This window comes from Benincasa hispida, chromosome 8 (genome assembly GCF_027475165.1).
Source record: "Benincasa hispida cultivar pf3 chromosome 8, pf3_genome.v1.1, whole genome shotgun sequence".
Taxonomy (NCBI): domain Eukaryota; kingdom Viridiplantae; phylum Streptophyta; class Magnoliopsida; order Cucurbitales; family Cucurbitaceae; genus Benincasa; species Benincasa hispida.
Window position 1 is genome coordinate 66,396,263 of NC_143485.1, and position 23,575 is coordinate 66,419,837.

At 32.3% G+C, this 23,575-nt stretch overlaps 1 protein-coding gene and 1 long non-coding RNA gene across 2 annotated transcripts; one reads left to right on the top strand and one right to left on the bottom strand.

Moving 5' to 3' along the window:
- The first annotated feature begins 19,063 nt into the window (after nucleotides 1-19,063).
- On the top strand, nucleotides 19,064-19,997 carry LOC120082407 (uncharacterized). The gene is made up of 3 exons (XR_016531543.1): nucleotides 19,064-19,209; nucleotides 19,297-19,358; nucleotides 19,561-19,997. It is a non-coding gene; the product is annotated as an uncharacterized LOC120082407 (long non-coding RNA).
- A 617-nt stretch (nucleotides 19,998-20,614) lies between these two features.
- Nucleotides 20,615-23,330, bottom strand: LOC120082699 (putative inactive dual specificity protein phosphatase-like At4g18593). The gene is made up of 3 exons (XM_039037976.2): nucleotides 23,201-23,330; nucleotides 21,739-22,003; nucleotides 20,615-21,631 (listed from the first exon to the last, which is right to left on the bottom strand). Exons 2-3 carry the CDS (start codon nucleotides 21,998-22,000, stop codon nucleotides 21,477-21,479), a joined length of 417 nt encoding a protein of 138 aa, XP_038893904.1. The 5' UTR covers nucleotides 22,001-22,003; nucleotides 23,201-23,330; the 3' UTR covers nucleotides 20,615-21,476.
- Between the last annotated feature and the right edge of the window lie 245 nt (nucleotides 23,331-23,575).

Genomic DNA, 23,575 nt, shown 5'->3' on the forward strand with positions numbered 1-23,575 from the left:
TCAAATGAGGCTAAAATAACTCCACTACTTAAAAATTTTGTTAAAAATTACTTTTTGTCCCTAAACTTTATTGTAAGTAACATTTCAGTCCATGAACTTTGGATTGTAACAATTTAGTCACCGTTTAAAATATTTGATCAAAAGTATATGTCAATTTTTAATATTTTATATGTAGACTTTGTATTTTGCAAAATATTGAATCTCTAATTAGTTTAATGGTTTATTTATGAATGAAATCTCATTAAACATTATTATTAATTTCTACAATAATTTGTACAATAGAGACTAAATTGTTATATATTTTAAAGTACAATGACTAAATTGTTATATAGTGAAATTCAAATACTAAATTGTTACAAACGATAGTTCAGAGACCAAATTGTTACTTCGAAGACTAAAAGTGATTTTTTAACCTAAAAATTTTCAATAAAAATCAAGGTCTAATGTTGATATATATATATATATATATATATATATTGTCTTAAATCTAATCAATTGCATATCTAATATTAATAACTTATTGGGCGTCCATGGGATTTTTTTTTTTTTCAATTATTTCTCGAACGAAACCCACCGTAAGGTACAGATTTTCAACATAAAATTCCAATTCCTGTTAATAAATTGAATTTTAAATTTAGGGTAAAAATTAGCACCCCTTGCCACATTAATATTATTTTACATGTGAATTTAAGATGGTAAGATATGTGCTTGCATGTGCATGTACGTGTGTATGTGTGTGTGAGAGACAAAAACTCAATAGAGCTTAATTCAAATGGCATAGTATTTATATTATCAACTTTGAGCTTATCCCAATGATAATTAATATGATTTTTCTCCTTAGAGGTTGAATATTTGATCTTTTATCTCCACGATTATTATACTAACAAAAATGAATTTCAGTTTTTTTTGTTTAAATTTTTTTAACTTGTCAATGGTTGACATAAAATCGCTTATAAGTGATAAGTAGAGCATTCTGATCAAACCCCTTGGACCAAATAGAAAGGAGTCGGATTTGTCAGATATCTCTTTTTTTTTAAAAAAAAAAAGTTTAAAAAATTGTATGTGTCTCGTTGAGAGACGCATTCAGACCACATTTATCCCAGTAAAAAAAGATTAATTAATGGTAATGTGAAAAGCCGATCCAATTCGATTACCTTTGGTATCATTTTACTTGTGTTATGCATCTGTACTAATACATGGAGTCTATTCTAAGTATGTAATAAATAAATGCAAGATCATTGACGAATGGAGCATGCTCAATCTAATTGCATCGAGAAATTATATCGTATCGTTACTATTACCATTACCATCATTGTAACAAATATTGGCACATTTATGATTACCGTTACTATTACTATTTGACTCTCCGAGACAATAGTAATAGTAATGAAAAGAGTAAATGTGACAAAAATAATTATAAGAAAATGCGACTGAAAGAGATTCAGTTACATTTGCGATTCAAGCTCATTACAATTGATCTATCCATGTAATTCTATTGCGATTACACCAATGTTCATTACGTTTTGGTTAACCTGGTCTCAATCTATGAAGTACGGATACAGATACATATACGAAATACGGATACGATAGGATACGACGATACATCAATTTCTAAAAAACTAGGGTATTGATACGTTGAAGATACATTTTCTTTTTCTTAAAAAAATTAGGATATAGATAAATTTAGCATATAAGTTAATGACAACAATACAAAATACAATACTGAAATGCTATACAAAAAACAACATCTAAGATGTTGAAGTAAAATAGTCAATAAAATATAATAGAAAAGTGACTCATATTGATTAGAGAAGAAGAAGAATATTAGAGGAAGAAGTATGAAGATAAACGAAGAACTTCTTTGTTGAATTGTTGAAGATAAGCAAGTGAGTTATATTTTGGTGGACTTTGTGGGGACTCAGATGTAAAGATGAAGATTAGATGATTCTAGGGTTTGGTCTTTTATTTTTTTTCTTTTAGTTTTGGACTCGAATAGTGAGCTTTTCAAATAATAGTTTTAGATTGAGAAAGATTAGATGAGTTGCTTATTTTTTTTCTTTAAAAAAAGTAAACGTAAAAATAGATACATCAAATCATGTGTGAAATACGTATCTGGGAAGTATCTAGATAGATACGTCAAATCGTGTGTGAAATACGTATCTGGGAAGTATCTAGAAGCATCGATATCCGATATGTTTCTGATATAGATTTTTTGACTCACATGAAGTATTTGTGCTTCATAGGCCTTAGTGTTTTTATTTTTCTCTTCTTCTTTCCCTTATTATTTTTTTTTTTCATTTCCTCTTTATGTTCCAACCTTTCATTATTTATTTCCTCTTATCTTCTTTCTTTGGCTTTCTTTTTCCTTTTTTATTTCAACCAAATTTATTTATATTTAAATTTTAAAGATTGGCCCTTTTTAGGCTATTTGAGAGGTTGGAATATATAGACTATTGGGAATCAGATGAGTGTTGGAATGCGTGATATATCGAGGGTGGAACATGAATGGAATTGTGAAACGTGAAAGTAGTGGAAAAGAAGGTAGCCTTAAAAATTGTGGGCACGGATTGAGTTTCGTATTATAAATCAAAACCCAAAACATTCAATTCAAATATGGGTTTTGGATCACATTCCATTCCAAACTCATCCCATTTCAACAAAACAAACAGACCCTTTATTATTTTGGATTTAGATTTATATTAGTTCAATTAGTTAATTTTTTCGATGATTAATTGCTAACATGATTAATCAATCATTCATCTATATACTATATTAAAAGGGACAACAAGGGGAGAATTTTTCTCTTCCCTTTCTGCTCTTAAGGGGTGTTTGACAACCAAGGAGAGTTGGGTTGAGTTGATTTTTTTTTACCAACTCAATGTTTGACAATCAACTTTAAATGTTGGTAGGGTTGAGTTGATTATTTTATCGACTCACCCTAACTCTCCCCAATTCTCTCCCCCTCCAATGTTTTTAATGGTTCCACCCATCGGTCTCTGTTGGTGATTACCGCTACCATACTCTGGTGACATACTCCGATGACCACCTTCGGGTGGCCAACTCTGATGACCAATTCCGAGCCCAGGCAACCACTTCTGACGACACTCTGGCAACCAATTTCGACAACTACCTTGGTACAAAAAACTCTGATTTCCACATACGCACGACCAACTTCGACGACTGGGCTCCACCAACCACCTCAGACGACAACTCTAGCAACTAACTCCAACGACTACCTTCACACAAACAACTTCAGCGACATACTCTGCCTACCACCTTCGTGTGCTCAACTTTGACGACCACTAATAAAAATAAAATGATGGGTTTAATTACCCACCATTTTATCACTCTCACTCTCACCCGTTTTCCCATGCATTTTCATTACTCTCTCAATTACTTTGTCGTTTCTCTCTCTCTCATGCTCTCTTCACATTTACTCCCCTTCTCTCATCTTTTGTCATTTGGTTCATCTTTCTCATTTTCTCTCATCTTTCTCTGTCTGGCTCGTATGGGTTTTATTTTCCCTTTTCTTTCTCAACTCCTCATTTCTCTTTTTTGATTTTCTTTCTATGGTTTTCTTTTAGATCTAGTTATTCTTCTTCTATTTCATTTTTATCTTAGATCTAAAAAATATTACATATGATGTCCTATTATTGTTTGACTAAAAAAAGCTCAACAATATGTTTTAAACAACCTATCCCTTGATGTTTTCAAATATTACATAATTCTAATGAAACAATGGAATTTAAAATTATGACTCAAGGCCTTTTTTTTTTTTTTTTTTTTTTTTTTTTAATTAAAAAAGGATAGTTTGTACAACTGATGCAAAATAAATAATATAAAAAATAGACTTCAAAAAAAAATATAAAATTAAATAAAAATATTTCTTATAATTAATATTTCTAAATAATTTCACGACTTTTGAAAAAGGTAATCCAATTCAGTAATTGGTAAAAAATGACTATCTAATAGTTTGGTTTTTTGATTTAATTGTAAGATTTTGGCTTTTTTATTTTAAGATAAAATTTAAGTGTCATCCCTTCTATCTAAAACCTTGTCAATAGTTTCATCTTGATGACACTAATCCTTTTAGTTCTTTTTTTTAGGTAATTAATGATTAAGTTTGGGTTTTTGAATGGAAATCACTTCTACTATATTGAGTGTTAAAACATTGGATATTCAAAAATTTTGTGTTATGTATATGAATTCTTCTTGTTGAGAAATTTGTTATGTTTGAGAATAAAATAGAATTGAGTTTTTTTTTTTTTTTTTATCTTAAAAAGAAATAAAAAATATGTGTATAGTTGAAAATTAAAATCATACAATTAGCGAAAAAAAAGAAGACAAAAATCAATTCATTTACAAAAACTACACAAGATAGTCGCAACTCAACTCAAAACTCAATTCATGCATCCAAACAGAGACAATAAATTACCTAACTCAAATCAATTCTACCATCATCAAATACGAAAATGTATATTTTCTCCAACCTCATTTACTATCTAAATAATAATGTACAATTAACTCAAACTTCTCTTTACTCGCTTTATCACGCGTCAAAAAACAACCCTTTAACGCATGTTGAGAAAATCCTTATTTTGCACTCACATACCCTTTGTAATTATTTGTAGGTTTTCCTTAAACGAACAACGCTCCCAAAAAGAAAAACATCTTTTCAGCTTGATGCACCACTTCACAAACTAAATTTCATTTACATACTCATCCCTTCATTATAACTACAAATTTATAGACACATTAACTACAAATTTTATAGACATATCTCATCACGTCGTAACTACCAATTTTTCATTAGTATTGAAATATAAAACATTTTTTCTTTGTTTATTTGTTTTTCTTCTTGTCATGTTTTTCATTTTCAAAATGTTCCTAGATAGTAAGAATTTTAATGTTAGTAAATAAACTTCTTTCATTCTCCATTTCAAGATGTCGTAATCCTCTTTCGTAACTTCATTTAAGAACGATTTTTAGTCGATTTTGTTTTTTTGTTGTCACCATCATTTAGGACTCTAACTAGATGGTGAAGTCTCTAAAGGAATTCTCTCTAGGGGTTTTTCATTTTTTAATGTGAAAATCAGTGAGTCTATTCTCTCTAAACTTTTTTTTCTCAAAAAAAAAGAAAGAAATAAAAAAGAGAATAAGTGGATTTAATCTAAAAAAGATTGAAAGATGGAAAGATTTGAGGAGACATTTTTTGTATACTATCCCATCAAAACTAAAGACGGTTAATATAAAGAAGCATAAAACTACAAAGGATCTAAAGATATTAAAGTCAGGGAAGATATTACGTGTTAGATGATGCTAGACAAATGATTAACCAACCAAACATAAGAAATCAAATTGTACATAATTGATGATAAAATAGGGTAGAAAAATAATTTTACACATCTTATTCCTTAAGTTCCATGATCTTCTAATGAGCACATGGTTTAACAATTGGTTTAAGGTCCAACTATAAACAAACTCCTCTCGGGCCAATGATAGGGGTGTAGGGCCCCTTGTTCAAGACCTGGATTCAGTACTAAAGGGAACAACCTATCTACTATCCCTATAGACGGGTAGGAGTGAATTCATCTTGCACCCTATGTTTCACTAATCCAACCTTCTTACCCTGAAATGGGGGCTTATGGGCCAGCGATAATGGAGCTTTCTCACCTATGAGTTGAAGGATAATTTCGATGTGATTAGGAGTTCATAGTTAGCTCAGGATTAAGATTAAGTTACCTAGGTCATCAATTAACGAAATAGTTAGTTTTATAATAAAACGACATTTAGAACGTAAAAGTGACTATTTCATGGTTAGTCTTATGTAAACTCTTTACATTAGGATGCCCCCGCTTTCATCTCCATATGAACGGTTTAGGATCAATTCGTTTGTACTAACTACAAAAGGGCCGCATCCATAGTGTCCCCAGAATAAGGCGCCTATCCTTATTCATATCTATAAACCATTTTGGCTATATATTTTGAACTTGATCCATATTTTTGTCACTACATAAAGTTCAAACTACTTTAAATATAGCTCAGAAACCTTAGTTTATTGGATTAAGATATAGAATTTAAATTTACTAATTTTCAATAACAAACTTTATTGAAAAAGAATTTATATTTACAAACTACGAGTTTTAGGACATAAAATCCAACAAAACTCCCACTTGACTAAAAACTCTGTAACGTAGTATCAAACGATGCTGAATTTAACTGTGAGAAAACATATTACAAGGATACAATAAATACAATAAACTAGGGCACTCTCGCCCAACAGTAACTCTCCTACTTGTTCTAGTTTAGCAAACACCGTAGACCTAAACTCTGTAGGTGACCCTAAAAAACTTTAGCCATGAGGGTTTTTGTAAAAGGTATCAACAATGTTTTATTCAGAAGGTAACTGGGTCTACTACAACGTCTCCACGGGGTACGATTTCCACAGATAAGGTGGTACTTTTCGATTGCTTTACCCATTTATGGCTTTGAGCTTTCTTTTGAATTGAATTTGCAACTGCACTGCTATTGTCACAATATAAGGGTGTATAGGTTGATGCATATTTGGAACGAACTTCCAAATTTGTCAAGAATATTCCTCAACCATAACTGCTTCTTTTGCTGCTTCGCAAGCAGCTACATATTCAGCTTCCATTGTAGGAGTCTAATACAGGTCTGTTTTTCACGCTTTCCACACAATACTGCTTCCCGTTAAGAGTGCAACACTGATCCAGATGTAGATTTTCTTTGCATCTTTATCAGTTTGGAAAATCTGAGTCAGTGTATCCAAGTAAGGATCAAATCCTATAGTACCATACACTATACGAGCATTTAGTTCCTAGTTCTCCTGTGATACTTGAGATTTTTTAACGGCAGTCCAATGATCACTCGTCCAGATTGACTGATATATACTGACGATCCCTACTGGAGTCTTATGTCAGGTCTAGTACAATAACATTGCATACAATAGGCTCCCCTACTGTGGAAGCATAGGGAATAATTATTCATATCCCCAACTTCTGAGGTTGTCTTAGAACATTGTTCTTTTGACAGTATGAATTCCATATCCATGTTGAAAGGCAACAGACCTCATTTTTGGAATTTTACATTTTATATCCTTAGACAATATTTTGTCTATGTAAGATTGTTTAGACATGGCTAGTGTCCTGTTCTTACGACCCAAAAATCTTGGTATCCAAGAATTATACTGCGATTTCCAAATCTTTCATTTAGAACTAGTATGCTAGCCATTGCTTGATGTCAGTAAGGTATCTACTCATTCCCAATGAGTAGAATATCATCAACATATAAAAACTAAGAATGCTATAGTAGAATTAACGATCTTCTTGTAAATACAAGGCTCGTTCACATTCTGTTCAAAGTATAGATTTTGACCGCAGTATCAACATTATATTCCAGGATCTAGAAGCTGTTTCAACCCATCAAATTGTATTTTTTGAACGCTTACAAACCTTTTGTTCTTGACCCTGTACAATGAAACCCTTATGGTTTGAGCCCATATAATACTCTCTTCAAGAATCGTGGGGTTAGATAAGGGCTGTCTTGACATCATCTGCAAATTTCATAGTCATTAAAAGGTGGCAATGGATATCAGTATTCTATCGTACTTAACGCATGGTAACGGAGAGAAAGTTTCTTCATAGTCCACCCCCTCTCTCTGGGTATAATCCTTTGCCCACAAGTCGAGCCTTAAAAGTCTGTACTTTACTGGCTTGGTCTGCGTTTTCTCATTGTAGATCCACTTGTAACCAATTGGTTTTACATCATTTGGTTGATTTAAAGTTTTCAGACAATTGAAGTACATAGACCCTTTCGAGGTCCATGGCTTTGACCACTGATCACGGTCCACGTCTTTCATCACTGTTTATAGGTCGATGGATCCTCTATGTAGTCATCAGGTATGACGACTTGTGTTCTATAAACCCAAGTAACAAATCAGGTGATGAACCCTCCCACCACGCTACGTCGAGGCATTCTCAAACTCTTGAAGAATGTGTGACTGACCAGATGTACTAGTTTTATCTACTACTTTAGTAGATAGAACTAGGCTCTATCTGTAGCGTCTTTTGAAATTTCTTTTAACACTAGTTTACTGCTTGGTTGATGATTTTAATGTGTCTTCCTCCAAGGAATGTGGCATTTGTCGATATAAATATCTTTTTCTTGAGGTCGATAAAAAACCACCTTGTTTCTTTTTGGATAGCCTACAAATAGGCATAGTTTTGAACGTTCCAATTTTTGGGATTTTTTGCACCAACAACATGTGTTGGGCATCCCCCAAATTTCTAAAGTGACATAACTACCTTTTACGCCATTTTCATAGCATCCATAAGGTGTTTCTGAAAACACTTTTAGAGGGAACATTGTTCAAAAATAAGGACAGCAATTTCTAAGTGCATATCCCAAAAAGAATCAGGCAAACTCAGCATAGCTCATCATAAGCGAACCCAACAATAGGTTCGGTTTCTTCTTCTTTCCGATACACCATTCTGCTGAGGATACTAGGTGCAGATAGTTGTGACTGTGATCCCATTTTCTATCAAATAGTCTTGGATCTTAAGACCATGTAACATCTCCATTCGTATCTGATCGTCAGTGTTCTTTTATGTTTTACGTAAACTGTTAATTCTCAACTTCAACCTTATATTCTTTGAACTTTTCAAGAGAATCAGACTTGTGATGAAAGCAGGTAGTCATGACCCCTACCTTGATAATCATCAATAAAACTGATGAAATGATGATTCGAGCCTTGACATTCATTGGTCCACAAAGAGCTCCAATGTACAGCTCTACAGGGTATTGTCGGCTCTGAGGACCTTTTACAGTAAAAGGCCTCTTAGTCATTTTTCCATTCTAAGACAGGATTTACATGTAGGTTAAAGAGTTCTCTTCTAATAATGACTTAAAGTCATCTTGACACAATCTCCAATCCTTTGAGATTTATGTGACCAAGTCTTAGGTGCTATAGATAGGCGTTGGAAGAAACTTTTGTTTTTTATTCTGAGTTTTAATATTCTAAACATTTCAGTCTATAATACATAATTGTTTGTTATAGTGGTCTTAAATTAATATAAGTTGACCTTCATGTAGTTAGAAAAAATTTGATTACCTTTTCAAAAAAGTTGAACGCTTCATTTATATTAAAAGATTAGTATATAATTGTTCTATAATACAGCGATAGATATTCAAATTCTATTATTAAGAGGTGCATACCAAACATTTTTAAAGGTATTAGATATCTATCTTAAAAAAACAACTTCAAAATCCTCCCATGTATCAGCTGAGAGACTACCTCTCATGTTCCAACTTGAGGGTTGTAATGAATTGTGTATTCAAGCTTTTTCCAAGACTATGTGTTTCCTTGACACGAGAAAAGAATATGTTTTGTGCGCTCCACTGTATTTAGTATTCCCTGTTGGAGTATCATATTTCACTAAACATGTTTCAACGACCAGTAAGATCATATTTAACTTGTGCCGTTTTCTCCAACTTTCATTTCTTGTAAGTTACTTCCGGGCATTTCCTCTTCCAATGACCGTTTTGGTTACAGTGAAAACAATTTCCTTTTATCTGATCCCCCCACCCCACCCCCACCACTTCATTTCTTCCCTTTTTTTTTTTTTTTTTTTTTTTTTTTTATCTTGGGAGTCTGCCCTTTTCCCTTCTTTTTCATTTGAGCTTTAGAGGGCCCAACTCTATTTTTAGAGGACGATCCTCTTATAAATATTTTCTTAGTGGTAGCAACATTTGCTTCCACTTCTTTCCCCTTAACTAAAGTAAGGTTTTGGAGCTCATTAAGAAGGGTAGTGAGGTTAACTTCTATCTTATTTAAAGATGCATTTGTCTTAAAAGGTATAAAACTCTTCGGAAGAGATTGTAAGATAAAGCTAACCTGGTTAGCCTCATCAATGTGTCCGCCATTTACTTCAACGATATTAAAGTACATCATCATGTCCAAGACATGTTTTCTAACAAAGGTCCTCTCCTTCATACGCTTCGTGTAAATGTGCTTAATTGCCTCGTGTCTAAGGGACCATGATGGTTGCCCAAACATTTCTTTTAATGAATCTATTATCTCTTTAGCCGTAGCTAAGGATTCATGTTTCTTTGCCAAAACATCAGACATGCTGGCAAGAATGTAAACACGGGCCTTTTCATTGGCTTTGACCCATCAATCATATGCTTCCCGAACAATTCGGTTAGCATTTGAGGTTGGGGCTTGAGGAAATTCCTCAATTAAGACAAATCTTAAATCTTCAACTATCAGTATTGTGTTTAGATTTGATTTCCATGCCGAATAATTATCGCCATTTAGTTTCTCGGAAGCTAAGAGTTGAATTATCGAGCTATTCATCTGAAAAGATAAACGTATCATTTTTAGTAAAAAAAACATTAATCTTTTAAATCCAATCAAGTTTAGCAAAATAATAAGAATAATAATAATAATGTACCCTTCATTATTATATTTTGCAACGATGTTTCAAAAGTTTAGAGTAACCTCCACCGAAGAGCAGTCGATTATTCCTCTTTTGAACCAAGACAATCTTGACTAGATGATAACCCCAGAATAACTCTTTATTCTTATAGCACTTTAGTTATCGCTACTTTGGTCGAGAATATACTAACATCTTAGTGATTCTTGTAAGTGTAACCTTCCATTTTTGGATTTAAAAAACTAGAATCAACATGCTCCCGAAAGTGGAAAGTCAATATAAAAACTGATCTAAGAGAGCCTATCCGTATTTGGAGTTCGCGGTGTTCCAAATCCTATAATACAATCCTCCGAAGGGAAAGGTCGCCCCAGGGCAGACATGCAGGCGCATTATAGGAATCTCACGGTGCGACCTAATGGAAGAAACCGTGGGATATGTTGTTACATACCCCTCATCCACTTACTATGAACTACTTCCCCTATTCACCTTGATATTGATCTATGCAAACACTCTCCGAAGGGAGTCCGCTCCTAAGCACGACCCAAAGCCCTGCATGGACCTCACGACGTGAACTCTTAGGGACGTTAGAGCTAAAAGTATGCTACTTCTCTCTAGCTGAAGAGTTCTATAACGGTTTCGGGTATAAAAAAAATACTTAGAGATATATTTCGACTAAACTAAACATATCCTAAGTCTAGGTGATAGATCTATGTATAACTCTTATACTGGATTTTAACCTATGATGTCTAGGTGATAAACAAATTTTATTACCTCACTTCTCTCACACATGCTCATTAAAACTAGAGTTATTTGACTTAGATGCCAGTTTGATCTCTAGGTAGGAGGTTTTCCATAAATCGTCATCTTAAGAACCCCCAACCTTAGACAAGATCTCCCCGGGTAAGTAAATAACTCTTTATTTAACAAGTAATTGACCTATTTTAACTCTTTAGAAAAGGCGATTGAAATTGCACCAATTTAAATCTAGGTGAGCATGCAACTTTTATCTTTGTTGTAGATTTTAAAGTCTAGGTTATTTTATAACAATTATAAAATAAAATTATAATCAGTATAATCCTAGAATCATACATCTATAACATACATTCATACTTGATGATCATGCTTTAATATAACACTTTATATTAAAAAACACTTAACATGCATACTATATACATTATAACAATTATAACATATATCAAATGCATGTACATGTTAACCTATGGTGGGATTTTAAATCTATATGGCATACTATATGCACAACAAGATTCAAAGTTTAATTAAAACATACATCAACATGCATAATTAATTAAACACCCTAAAATGAATTGATTTTGGCTCTTAAATTAAGCTAGTACAAAAAACCGCTCTCGATCTAGGTTCAAACACATTTGAATCAACTCGAACCGGCCAAAAAATTCCCGAACCGGCCCAAAACTCCAAAAAACCAAGTTGAACTGGTCAAATTGGCTCAACCAGGTCAAACGGACAGGTCCAGACTGTCTGGACCGGCTAGTCAATGCCCACTAGCGCAGTCAATGGAAGCGCGGGGTGGGTAGACGGAAACGCGGGCGCATGGGCGCGAGCAGGCGGGCGAAGAATCGGGTCGGATCTGAGCATGTCTCGGGTCTGGTGGAGTGCGCGGAGTGTGAGAGTCGGATCTGGGCTTCGGGTCGGGTCTGGGAGCACGTCTTTTGGGTTTGGTGGCAACTTTCTCGGGTCTGGGAGTAAATTCGGGTCTGTGAGTTTTTTTTTCTTCATTTTGAAGCTGTCCTCTTTCCCGGAACCAAGTAATTACATCTTAATTTCAACTCTAATGACTCTAGCAAATTTACAGACCCTTTTTCATACATTAATGCTCATAAACATGTGAGCAATTACAAATTAATACTACAAAAAAAAACTTAATTTAATTGCCAAAACCTAAAAACCATTTTAGTTTCCAATCTCAATTTTATCTAATAAATTGATACCCACCACATGCAATTGAGTAAAATTAAAACATGCTCTGATACCACATGATGGAAAAGTAGGCATGCGCAGCGGAATTGAGGATCAATTTTACTCTAATTGCATAAATTAAACATACAACCTTAAATTAGTTAATTAGGGTTTTTTTAGAAACAATATCTTTGAAGCTCCCGAAACTCGTCTATCTCTGTTCGAACACGAATCGAAAAACCACTAGAGCTGACCTACTATCCTCTGGACTCAGAACCTGGTTGTGGGGCTCGATGGATGAAGAACCCAAGAGAGAGAAAGTGAAGGAAATAGTAGAGTGAAATTTAGGTTGGGTTTGGATTTTTTCAGCCCTATTTTTAAAAACTCAATTTTGCAAAATGTCCAAAAGTTTTTAATCCAAAATGACAAGCCCATATTTATAGAAAATGGCCATGCAAAATTGCATGAAATAACTTCATAAAAACCCAACATCTAGAATCCACTATCTAAGTGAGCTGAATGTCTCTACTATAAGCCAACACCTAGCCCACTATTTTGTTAGTGGAATTATCCAACAAAAGTTTGGATTTTCCCACTAACTTTAGTCAAAGGGCAAAATAGTCATTTGGTCAAAGTCAAACTTTGACCGAAAAGTTAACATTTTGACTTTTTATGATTTTTTCCGTGTTGAAAAATTTTGACCTCCCGAGCATGAATCTGCATTCATTTTCTCGAAATTCAAATCACATTTGAATACAAGGTCGGTCAAAGTTTGACTTTTCAAAGTCAAAAGTCAACTCTTTGACTTTTTACATCTTTGACCATTTCCATTATTTCCGAGCTTCCGAATATGAACGTATTCATATTCTTGATATTTAAATCACATTTTAATATTAAAGTTGTATCTCTAAACTAAAAAACTAACCAATATATCACATATACTTGTCGGTTTCTCTCTTTTCACCTAGTTTGAACAATTCGAATTATTCTATCATACTGTTCTAAGTTTATTCCATATGAACTAGTAGGGGAACTTAATGAACCTATAGATCATGGGTTCCAACGATCCGAGATTAGCTAGCTAAACTCTTTAGATGGAGCTAATCAACATTCGTTAACTCACGGGTCATTCCACTATAGTTTCATAGTTGCATTCCCCTCACTATAGATATATTTGTGTCCATATGATATAATCATGATTAGTAAGCTAATCATTCACAGGTTGTTCGTAATCTTGGCTGGGTCATAAAAACCGTTTTACCCTCAAGACTACATCTTATTCCTTAAGTTCCACCGATCTTCTAATGAACAATTGGTTTAAAGTTCAACCTATAAACCGAACTCCTCTCGGGCCGATGAGAGGGTGGGGCCCCTTGTTCAAGACTTGGATTCAGTACTAAAGGGAACAACCTATCTATATAATGGGTAGGAGTGAATTTCGTCTTGCACCCTATGTTCCCAACTATCCACCTGATATTACCCTTGAAATGGGAGGCTTATTGGGCCAACGATAATGAGCTACCCTCACCTATGCAGATCTAAGGATAATTCTGAATGAACATGAGTCCATAGTTAGCTCAAGATTAAGATTAAGTTACCTAGGTCATCAATTAACGAAATAGTCAGTTTTATACCTTAAACGACATTTAAAACGTAAAAGTGACTATTTCATGGTTCACTCTTATGTAAACTCTTTACATAGGAGACCCCCATTTTCATGTCTCCACATGAACGATTTAGGATCACATCATTTGTACTAACTACAAAATGGGTCGCATCCATAGTGTCCCCAGAATAAGGCGCCCAACCTTATTCATATACTATAGACCATTTTGACTACATATATTTGAACTTGATCGACATTTATGTCACTACATAAAGTTCAAACTTAAACTTAATAGCCTCAGAACATTAGTTTATTGGATTCATGAATATAGAATTTAAATTTACTAAAAATTTTCAATAACAGCTTTATTGAACAAGAATATGATATTACAAACTACGAGTTTTAGGACATAAAATCCAACATGAAGGCGGTATTTTGATTTGTATGGGTGAGAGTGGTCAGATCGCCGACTCAATAAGCCTACCATTTTGGAAATTCGTCTGATTGGGGAGATGCAAACATAACTACATAAGATGAAATTCACTCATTTCCTACGTTTGGGTAAGTAGATAAATTGCTCCCTTAAGGGCTAATTCTGGGACTTGAACAATGTGGCGCCACACCCTCTCTTGGCTCGAGAGGGATTTGGTCATAGTTGGACCATGACTTATTGTTTATTAGGGGGATCAATGGTACAAAAGTAGTTAAATGTAACCAAATGGGTAAAACGATAATTTTGGCCGAACTGTACTTATGAACAATTTGTGAAAGGTCATCGCATTGTTTATTAGTTATATCCAATGGAGACAGAAATATATATGTAGTGAGAAGAGTACAACTGTTGATCTTTACTGGAGTGACCGACAGCTAATGGATGTTGAATGATTTAATTAAAAGAGTTTAATTAATTATTCAAGTACCATAGGAGCTTCAATCTACAGGTCCATAAGGTTCCCTCTATAGCTCAACAAGGATTATTGAGAATTAATTTTGAATTAGTTTGAATTGTTCAAATTAATTGAGAAAATTAATTATATATGATATAACTAATTTAAATTAATTATATGTGATATAATTAGAATAATGTATTTGATACATTATAATATAAAGTTTATTTGAGAGGAAATAAATATTTGAATATGATTCAAATATTAATTGTATGAATTGGATTCATGTAAATACTATAGGTTAAATTTAATATGAATTTGATTCATATTAAATAACATATGTTTAATGAGAGAATTTCAAACCATAGGTTATGTTTTATTTGATATAATATAAATTATGGATTATATGTTATATTCGATATAACATAAAGTATAATATATGTTATATGAGGAATGAGTTATTATATAATTTATATTATTTTTAATTAAATTTAAAATTAGTTTTAAAATTTAATTAGAGGAGAGAGTTGAATAACTCTCTCCCACGATTTTCTCAAGTTTGAATGTGAGATGGGAAGTGGTTGGGGGGTTTTCTTCTCCCTGGCCAAAAACAATGCAAATGATTCTTTTTTGAGTAAATTCTCTCTCAAATTCTCTCATTCTCTTCCAAAAATCTCAAAATTCACACCTCTTGAGAAATTCTCATCCTAAGAGAATATAGAGATAATTCTTGTGGTGGTGCTCCTTGGATTTACCGTTTGTTGGATCATGACTGGAGAAGAGGATTCGTAAAGAAGTTTTTGTCTTCAAGGGTACATATTTCTCCTAACCTTAATTCTTATTTCTCCATCAATTGCATGCTATAATTTTCTGAATTTATGCATATTTTGTTCTATGAAAATAAAAATTGGGCCGATCCCCGCTTCCGCTACGGAACATCATAGTTCCCACGAGGAAAGCTATTGAGTTCTTGATGATTCTCTTGTAAACACAAAGTTCATCAACATTCTGATCAAATCCAGTATCAAATCTTATATTTCAAGATCGTGATGCTTGTTTCAATCCAAAAATGGACAGACTAAGCTTGCAAACCTTTTGCTCTTGATCTTGTTCAATGAATCCTTTTAGCTGATTTATGTAGATGGTCTTTTCAAGATTGTCATTCAAAAAAGCAGTCTTGACATCCATTTGCCATACTTCATAGTCATAATATGTGGCTAAGAATTGTAATAAATATTAATATGAGAACGGGTGAGAAAATTTCTTTACTACTTCCTCAACTTGGGCATAATCCTTTGTCACAAGTCTCCACTTACAACCTATAGCCCATATGTCTCAAGATTACACATTATTAATGTCCATGTAATCTACCTTCTACTTACCAAATTGCTATAAATAGTGACATTTTGTGGATTTTGAAAGACACACATTGGGTAAAGTCTATGAAAATTGGAAAAAATTGAGAATTTAGAGAAATTTCTTATTTTATATTTTGTTAATTTAATTTCTTTTGTTTATTTATATATTTAATTTATTTTATTTTAATATTATATTTTATTGGTCGTATTCTCATGGTGCTCTTCAGATTCACAACACCAACAACCTAGAATATAAATTTTTGAATTATTATTTTATTCCCTTACTTAACCGTGAAAAAAGGGACTGAATTCTTGATTTTTTTTTCTTCAGAAAAAAAGTTATATATATATATATATATGAGTCCAACTTCTAGATCTACCTATTCTATCCACCCGCACTAACTTTTTATTTTTATTTAACTTTCATTAAAAGAGTGAATTAGTGAACACATATTTGTGTGAACCCCTCAACCCTTTAAAAGAACGATAACAAAAACTAACGATAACAAAAACTTAGAAATAGCCTCCTCAAATTTTCATCTTTCAAAATTAATATATTTTTTTCAACTCGTTATAATACTTTTTTTTTTTTATCCATTTCACTTAAGATCGATCATCGAGATTTACATAAAAATCTAACTTTTTCAAATTTCGTGTTTTGAGCTTTTTCGGTGAAATTAAGGGCAATTAGTACTGAATATCTATCCATTTTTTTAAATATCACGTAATATTTCCAAATTAAATATCAAATCTTACCTAATTTTTCAAATCTTTGAGCCCAAAGATCAAATTTTCCAAAAAGGAATGGAGATATAAAGAATCTCAGTATATTTCGGGCAAAATTAACATCGAGATTCTTTATGTTTTACCAAATCTTATTTTTTTTTATTTACAAAATTTGATTTTTACAAAATTTAAAAATTACAGTGCACTTGAGATTCATATGAAGAATCATAATTGGTAGATTCATTTGGAAATTCATATAATTACAAAAGCAAAAATTGGGGTAAATATTTGAAAAATTATGTAAAAATTCGATATAAGATTTGGTAATAATAATCAAATTTGGAGAAATTTTGAAAATATATAAGATCAAGTAGAATATTAGTATTAATATTGTTCGGAATTTCACCAAGAAGGCTCAAAACAACGAGTGAGTTAGAAAAATTAATTTTTTTTAACAAAATCTCGATGGTATGATTTCGAGAAAAACTAATTTATCGAGTTTGCAAAAAGATATTAATTTTAAAAAATGAAAACTTGATGGTGGAAAAAAAAAGTTAAGCTAATGAACAACCCATGTGCCATATGATCTACCTTGTCGGAATGCATTTAATTCAAACAAACATAAATTTTAATGAATTGCTTTAAAACATGTTTTGCAAAAATTGTATTTAAAGGTATAAAATTAGTGGAAAAATACTTGTTGGTCCTTAGATTTTGAATCTAATTTCTATTTAGTTCATATATTTCAAAATATTACACATTTAATCCTTAACTTTTGAGTTTGGTTGTAGTTTAATCCATAAATTTCAAAATGTTATAATTTTACTTTTGACATGGAGTTTTACTTTAATTTGGTTCCTATATTTAAATAACACTTTTAACTTTGATTATTCACTAAATACTTATTTTTTATCTTTAATATTAATTTGTCTTAACAAATTAAAAATAATTAAAATAATTATAATTAATTAAGTTTCACTATTTTTATCCCTTTTAAAAATAAATTTAAAATTTTCACTCATAATTATTTTTAATTAATGAATAGAAATTGACAACAATGATTGAGAATGAGTATTTAATAAAAAATTGAGGTTAAAAATATACAATTTTGAGATTAGAAACCAATTTAAAACAAAACTTAAATCTCAAGGTAAAATTACACCATTTTCAAATTTCGGAATTAAATTGAAACAATTCAAAACTTAAAAACTAGATTAGAGACTAAATAAAAACTAGATCCAAAACTTAGAGGCAAAAATATTTTTTTTTTCTTAAACTAAATATCAAATTAGTTTTGATTAATTAAAAACGTAATGCAGTTCGATTGTTTTGATGATTAGAAAAGTGTTTTTTAAAAACACTCTTAAATATGGCCGAATTGTGGAGAATTTTGCATTTCAAAGAACCCAACTTCGAGAATTCATGTTCAAAATCTCCTATCATCTTTGTCGACTACTCTCTGCCAACCCAATATTCATATCCATTTAATTAACTTATGTAATCCAAAAATTTAAGTTGCTTGGTGAAGGTGAATTTAATTAGAGATGAAATAATATTGTAGGATTCGAACACAAGACCTCCTTAGATAATCTGTTCTATACCATATTAAATCACTAATTAATTCAAAAGCTTAATATCATGGTTTGCAATGTATGTTTGGTGTCAAAATTAAAAATGATGATGGTCATTTGGTATTGTCAGGATCCACTAAAAATGTATTGATTATCCACGATGCCTTATGTGGTTCTCCTGAGGAAAAAATTAGAGTGTTCTCACACGCTAGGACTCTTCCATTTCTCTCTTGCTTTACCACTCTCCACCTCTCACTTGTGCTCATGTTTATGGATAAAAAAATAGCAAGAAAGTTTCAAAGTATTACACTGTTACACTTGAAATATGAATTTCATCTTCATAGTTCAGTAATAGCAAGAAAGTTTCACAGCAGATCCATTCTGGACCTTGAAATGTTTTTTTAGAGTATTTTCTAGTTTAGTTTCAAACATATTTATTTTTATAAAAAATAAAAAATATTGGAAATGGACTATTTCAGTTGAAGCATAATTCAATATATACTAATTATATGAGTCGATGTAGGTTCCACTAAATGCAACAACTCAATTAACTGGAGCTACAGTATGAGCCTTCACACTGCGTATAACAACTCAACTCAACTTAGTTTCACCTTTAAAGCACTTCTCGTGGAGATGGTTGTTTCATTTTGTATGATGTACATGAAAGCCGTAAGAACATATTATTGTTAACCTCCTTCTCTCTTAATTTCATTTGCTAAGATTGTTCTCTGTGTTTTTTATATGTGATTTTGGCAGGTAGGAGAGCTTGGAGGCATAGCAGTGGGGTCAGCTGTATGTATCACATCCATCTTTGCTGGGTAACCAAAACAATAACACTTCTTTCAGTTTGGCTTTTTATTCTGTAAAAGCTTTGTGGGTACTTGGGAAAAATCTCAAATTAGAATTTATTCCATATGATGTATATCTTCAAAATTCAAGGACTAGAAAGATAATTTGTTGAATAATATATATGTGGTTGAAATGATGCAATGTAATAAAAGTTGGATTAACCATGTGTAGGCCAATATCGGGTGGGTCGATGAATCCAGCAAGGTCACTAGGACCTGCGATTGCTAGTTCACATCACGAAAGGATTTAGGTGTACCTGGTCGGCCCCGTTGCAGGGACATTGCTGGGGGCATTTTCATTTAACTTCGTACGAACCACTGAAAAACTTGACCATCCACTTTCTATACAATGAAGCCGATGATGCTCGATCTTCATTTCAAATCATGTCAATTACTTTAATTATAGTATAAAATGTTTATATTTGATAAGATGTATTTGGTGCATTTATATTTGTTAGATGATAGGATATATTAAATTTGCTTTCATCCATTAACTTAAATTTTTTGGTCAAATCGGTGATTTTAAGATGGTAAGTTCAGGAAGTCCAATATTATATGTTTAAATTCTTGCAATATTATTTTATTAATATAATATTAAATTTGACTTCATCCATTAATTTAAACATTTGATACTAGTATGCATATTATACTCGGTCAATGGAATGGGTACAGACTTTACCTTCTTCCTCTCTCTGATTTATGAATGTTGTATAAAAGCTGTAATGTTTAATTTAAGTTGTGATTTATTATTATCATTTTAAAATTTTTTTTAATTTAAGGTTAGATTTAATTTTCAGTTTCTTCTGCAATTTATTTTTTTAGTTTTGAGAGAAGAATGGATCTGAAATAGGAGAATCGTTTTTTTTTTTTTGTTATTTTACAAGTGTGAGCTTTGGTCTGAGTTTGGTACCAAAATCAATCAGAAAATTAATTCTCCTTTTCAAGTTATCTCTCTCGATTTTTTTGTTATTTTTTTTGTTTATTTTTAGTTGTTGGATGGACTTTTGAGAATTATTGAGCTTTGAGACAAACATTATGTTCAATTGAAGAATATTAATGATAATATAGTAATAATACTATTTTCGTTTTCCTTTTAGATTTATATATTAGAGAAGAAAATAAATAAAAAGTATTTATTTTTTATTTTAAATTGTGGAACTAAAATAAAATTGAAAAAAAATGTTTAATCATTTAAACTATGTTTAGCAATCCGTAACTAAAAGTAGTGGTCATAATGAGCTTCCATTAATGTATCAAGCATAATATATCTCAATTACAAACTTAATTAAATTGCTTTGGATCATTTTAAGATGATTAACAATTGATCAGCCACACAAAAATTATAATGGTTCGATCTCAACCAGAGATGTATACATACTTTGAAAGGTCTGTATGTAATATCACCCAGAGCCAAACACATTTTTGGTTGGTTCATGAGGTTGACGTGGGTTTTCTTCTTTTTTGCTTCTTTTTTCCTTTTATTTCCTCCTTTCTTCTCGACAAACTTGGTGTTGTTCATTGATCACCACCACATCGCTCGACTTCGCTGTTGATCACACCCCACAACATTGCACCGCCAACTTAATATGACAAACAAAGACTCAAATTTATAGTGAAGAAACAAATGAGCTCTCCAAATCTGAGGAAGAAAAATCGTTCTACACATATCTAAAACGTCAAGAACCTTGTTTCTTTGCTGATATCCGTATGATTGGTTGAACTTCAGTCTTGTAAACAAAATTTCCATCCAAACTTCGGATAAGTCCTTGGCTGGTACTATACAAATTCCCAAATAGGATGCTACTTGAACCCCGTAGCCTAAGGCTTCCAACAAAATTGTTGCATCCGTGTTAATTCTCATTCAAAAGATCTTGGATTCAAAATTTCCTTTCCCATAAGTATTCAGTATTCAACAATCCAAACTTCGGTTTCTGTCTTAGAATTACCAAAGATTGAACTTCTCAATACTCTGCTTAATCAAGTTGGCTAGATATCTAGTTCTAGGAAAAGAAAAAAAGCAAGAGCCCATAGACGAAGACCTATAGCAACTACAACTAGCAAGTAAACTTTATTTCGTTTCTAATTTATTCACATAAGGCATTCATCTAATCTGCTTTTGTGAAGTTGAAAAGCAGGATTAACCCAAGCTCCACAGCTGCACTGCATTCCAGCCCAGTTGAAGGAACCCAAACGAGCTTTGCATCCAATACACACAAGTTTCTCTTCATCATGGCCATCTTGCACTGGTCAATCAGAAAAAAAGAAATGAGTTGATTTCTACTGCAAGCAAGCAAGATTAGATGAAACAAAAGAAGAAGAGAAAAATGGGGTTTGATTTGCTTAATCTTACAGGTTTCCATCCATTTCATTGGTTCAACAAAAATGGAGGTGCAATCAGCTGGCTTGTTTTCGATTCCTCGTGAATTACCACTTCTCTTGTTCCACTTAAAGCACGATTCACCTTTTCCTCTTTCATGGGTGACCATACTCTCCTGCGTGGCAACAATTCTACGACACTTCTTACAACGATACATTACTTGAGTGTTTGATAAGGATTCTGAACTTGAGTTATTTTCATCAGCCATGTTTGTATCTCTACAATAGTGGCTCATACACTGGGGAAAAGGGAGTAAAGGAATAAATTTTGTTAAATAAATGGAGCAAAGAATAGGAAGATATGGCAACATGGAGACAGAAACTTCAGTAACTTGGCCAGACAACAGACTAAAGAGCATTCAACAAGAAAGATTGCAACGAGGGCAGTATTCAGTTGTCTGTTCCTTGTATACTTCTTCCCTTCTTCAAAACAATTACAGAATATAAAATGTGAAAATATGAATGCTAAGTCATTGAAACATTAAAAAAAGAGCAAATCAAGACTGGAATATGAAGAAATTTTTCGAAAGTTGAGAGCTAATTTTGATGCATCTTATCATCTACAAAAGTCAGTCCCTCAAAAATCGTATCATCATTAAGCACCCACACCAAACAGAACTTCACAGCAAAAGAACCCTCCCTCCTCGTCCTCCGCTCGAAAAAAGAGTTATCAAATGTCATAAAATTAAGGTATTGGCAAAAGAGAGTAACACCCATATCAAGAAATGCTAAGAACCAATTGACATGATACAAAAAATGGTTTGTATTGCTACCTTCAGACCAAGTAACACCCCATTTTAATTCATGAATTGTTATTAGATATATCCGTTCACTTGCGGGATCTGTCAATCCCAATCCATCAAATCAAGAAAAGGAGTGAGTTTCTATATTTGGATTCCGTTCTCAGAGGCTGAAAATGTATACATTATACATGAGTGAATTTCATATAGATTTAGTCAAAAATTGACCCTGAGTCATGAGCATTCATAGTTTCACGAGATTTCCATTTCCTAATGCCCGACAAATATTGTATTAACATAAAACATAACAGTTTAGTTCTAGATACAAGAAAGAGATTAAGCATTCTTTCTCTGATTATACAACAATGAGGATTAAATAAGTTTTTGATGATAACATCAACATTACATATTATAGATAGGTTAAAAGAAAGTTTGGGTTTCCTAATTCCTACACAAACCATTTGAACACTTATTTCCTTCCTCTAGTTCTTAAGAAAATTTCAAGAAGCAGAACCATAAAACACCCAAACAATGTCAACATTCACTACGCTAAAATTCGGATTCACAAAAAATGAAACGGAGGAAAATTCAGCTCCGGGCCGGAATACGAATAATCTATTCGTTTCAAATTTTAGGGTTTTCCATGAAAGACGAGAATGAAATTACTTGTTAGTTGGCTTAAGAAATTTGCCACACCTGAGAAAAGTTGCAGCGTCGCCGTTGTGCTTAAACCTTCGTCCTTCCCTCCGCAACCATGAGGAACAAAATAAGGAGAATGTCCAAACTCTACCAAATACCAAATTTAAACCCACAAGGAAATAAGAATATATATATATATATATATATATATATGTCTTTCCTTTTTTTTTTCTCCTTTTTTCTGAAACAATATATATTTTCCCTTTTTAAGTTTGTAACTCTATAAGCATGAGCATAACAATATTTTAGGGCTAATTTCAACGGTAGGGTAGTTTTTTATTTTTTATTTTTTTTTACAGAAAAATACAGAAGTAAGGTTGTGACTGTTGTAAAACTAAGGGGTATGGGACATAAATATCGAGAAATTATAAT

Excerpts from the sequence above, each read along its gene's own strand:
- LOC120082699 (XM_039037976.2), bottom strand. The coding sequence starts at position 22,000 with ATGAGCCACTATTGTAGAGATACAAACATGGCTGATGAAAATAACTCA. Across the intron at positions 21,632-21,738 it reads AATGAAATGGATGGAAACCT|TGCAAGATGGCCATGATGAA; the intron begins GTAAGATTAAGC and ends CTGATTGACCAG.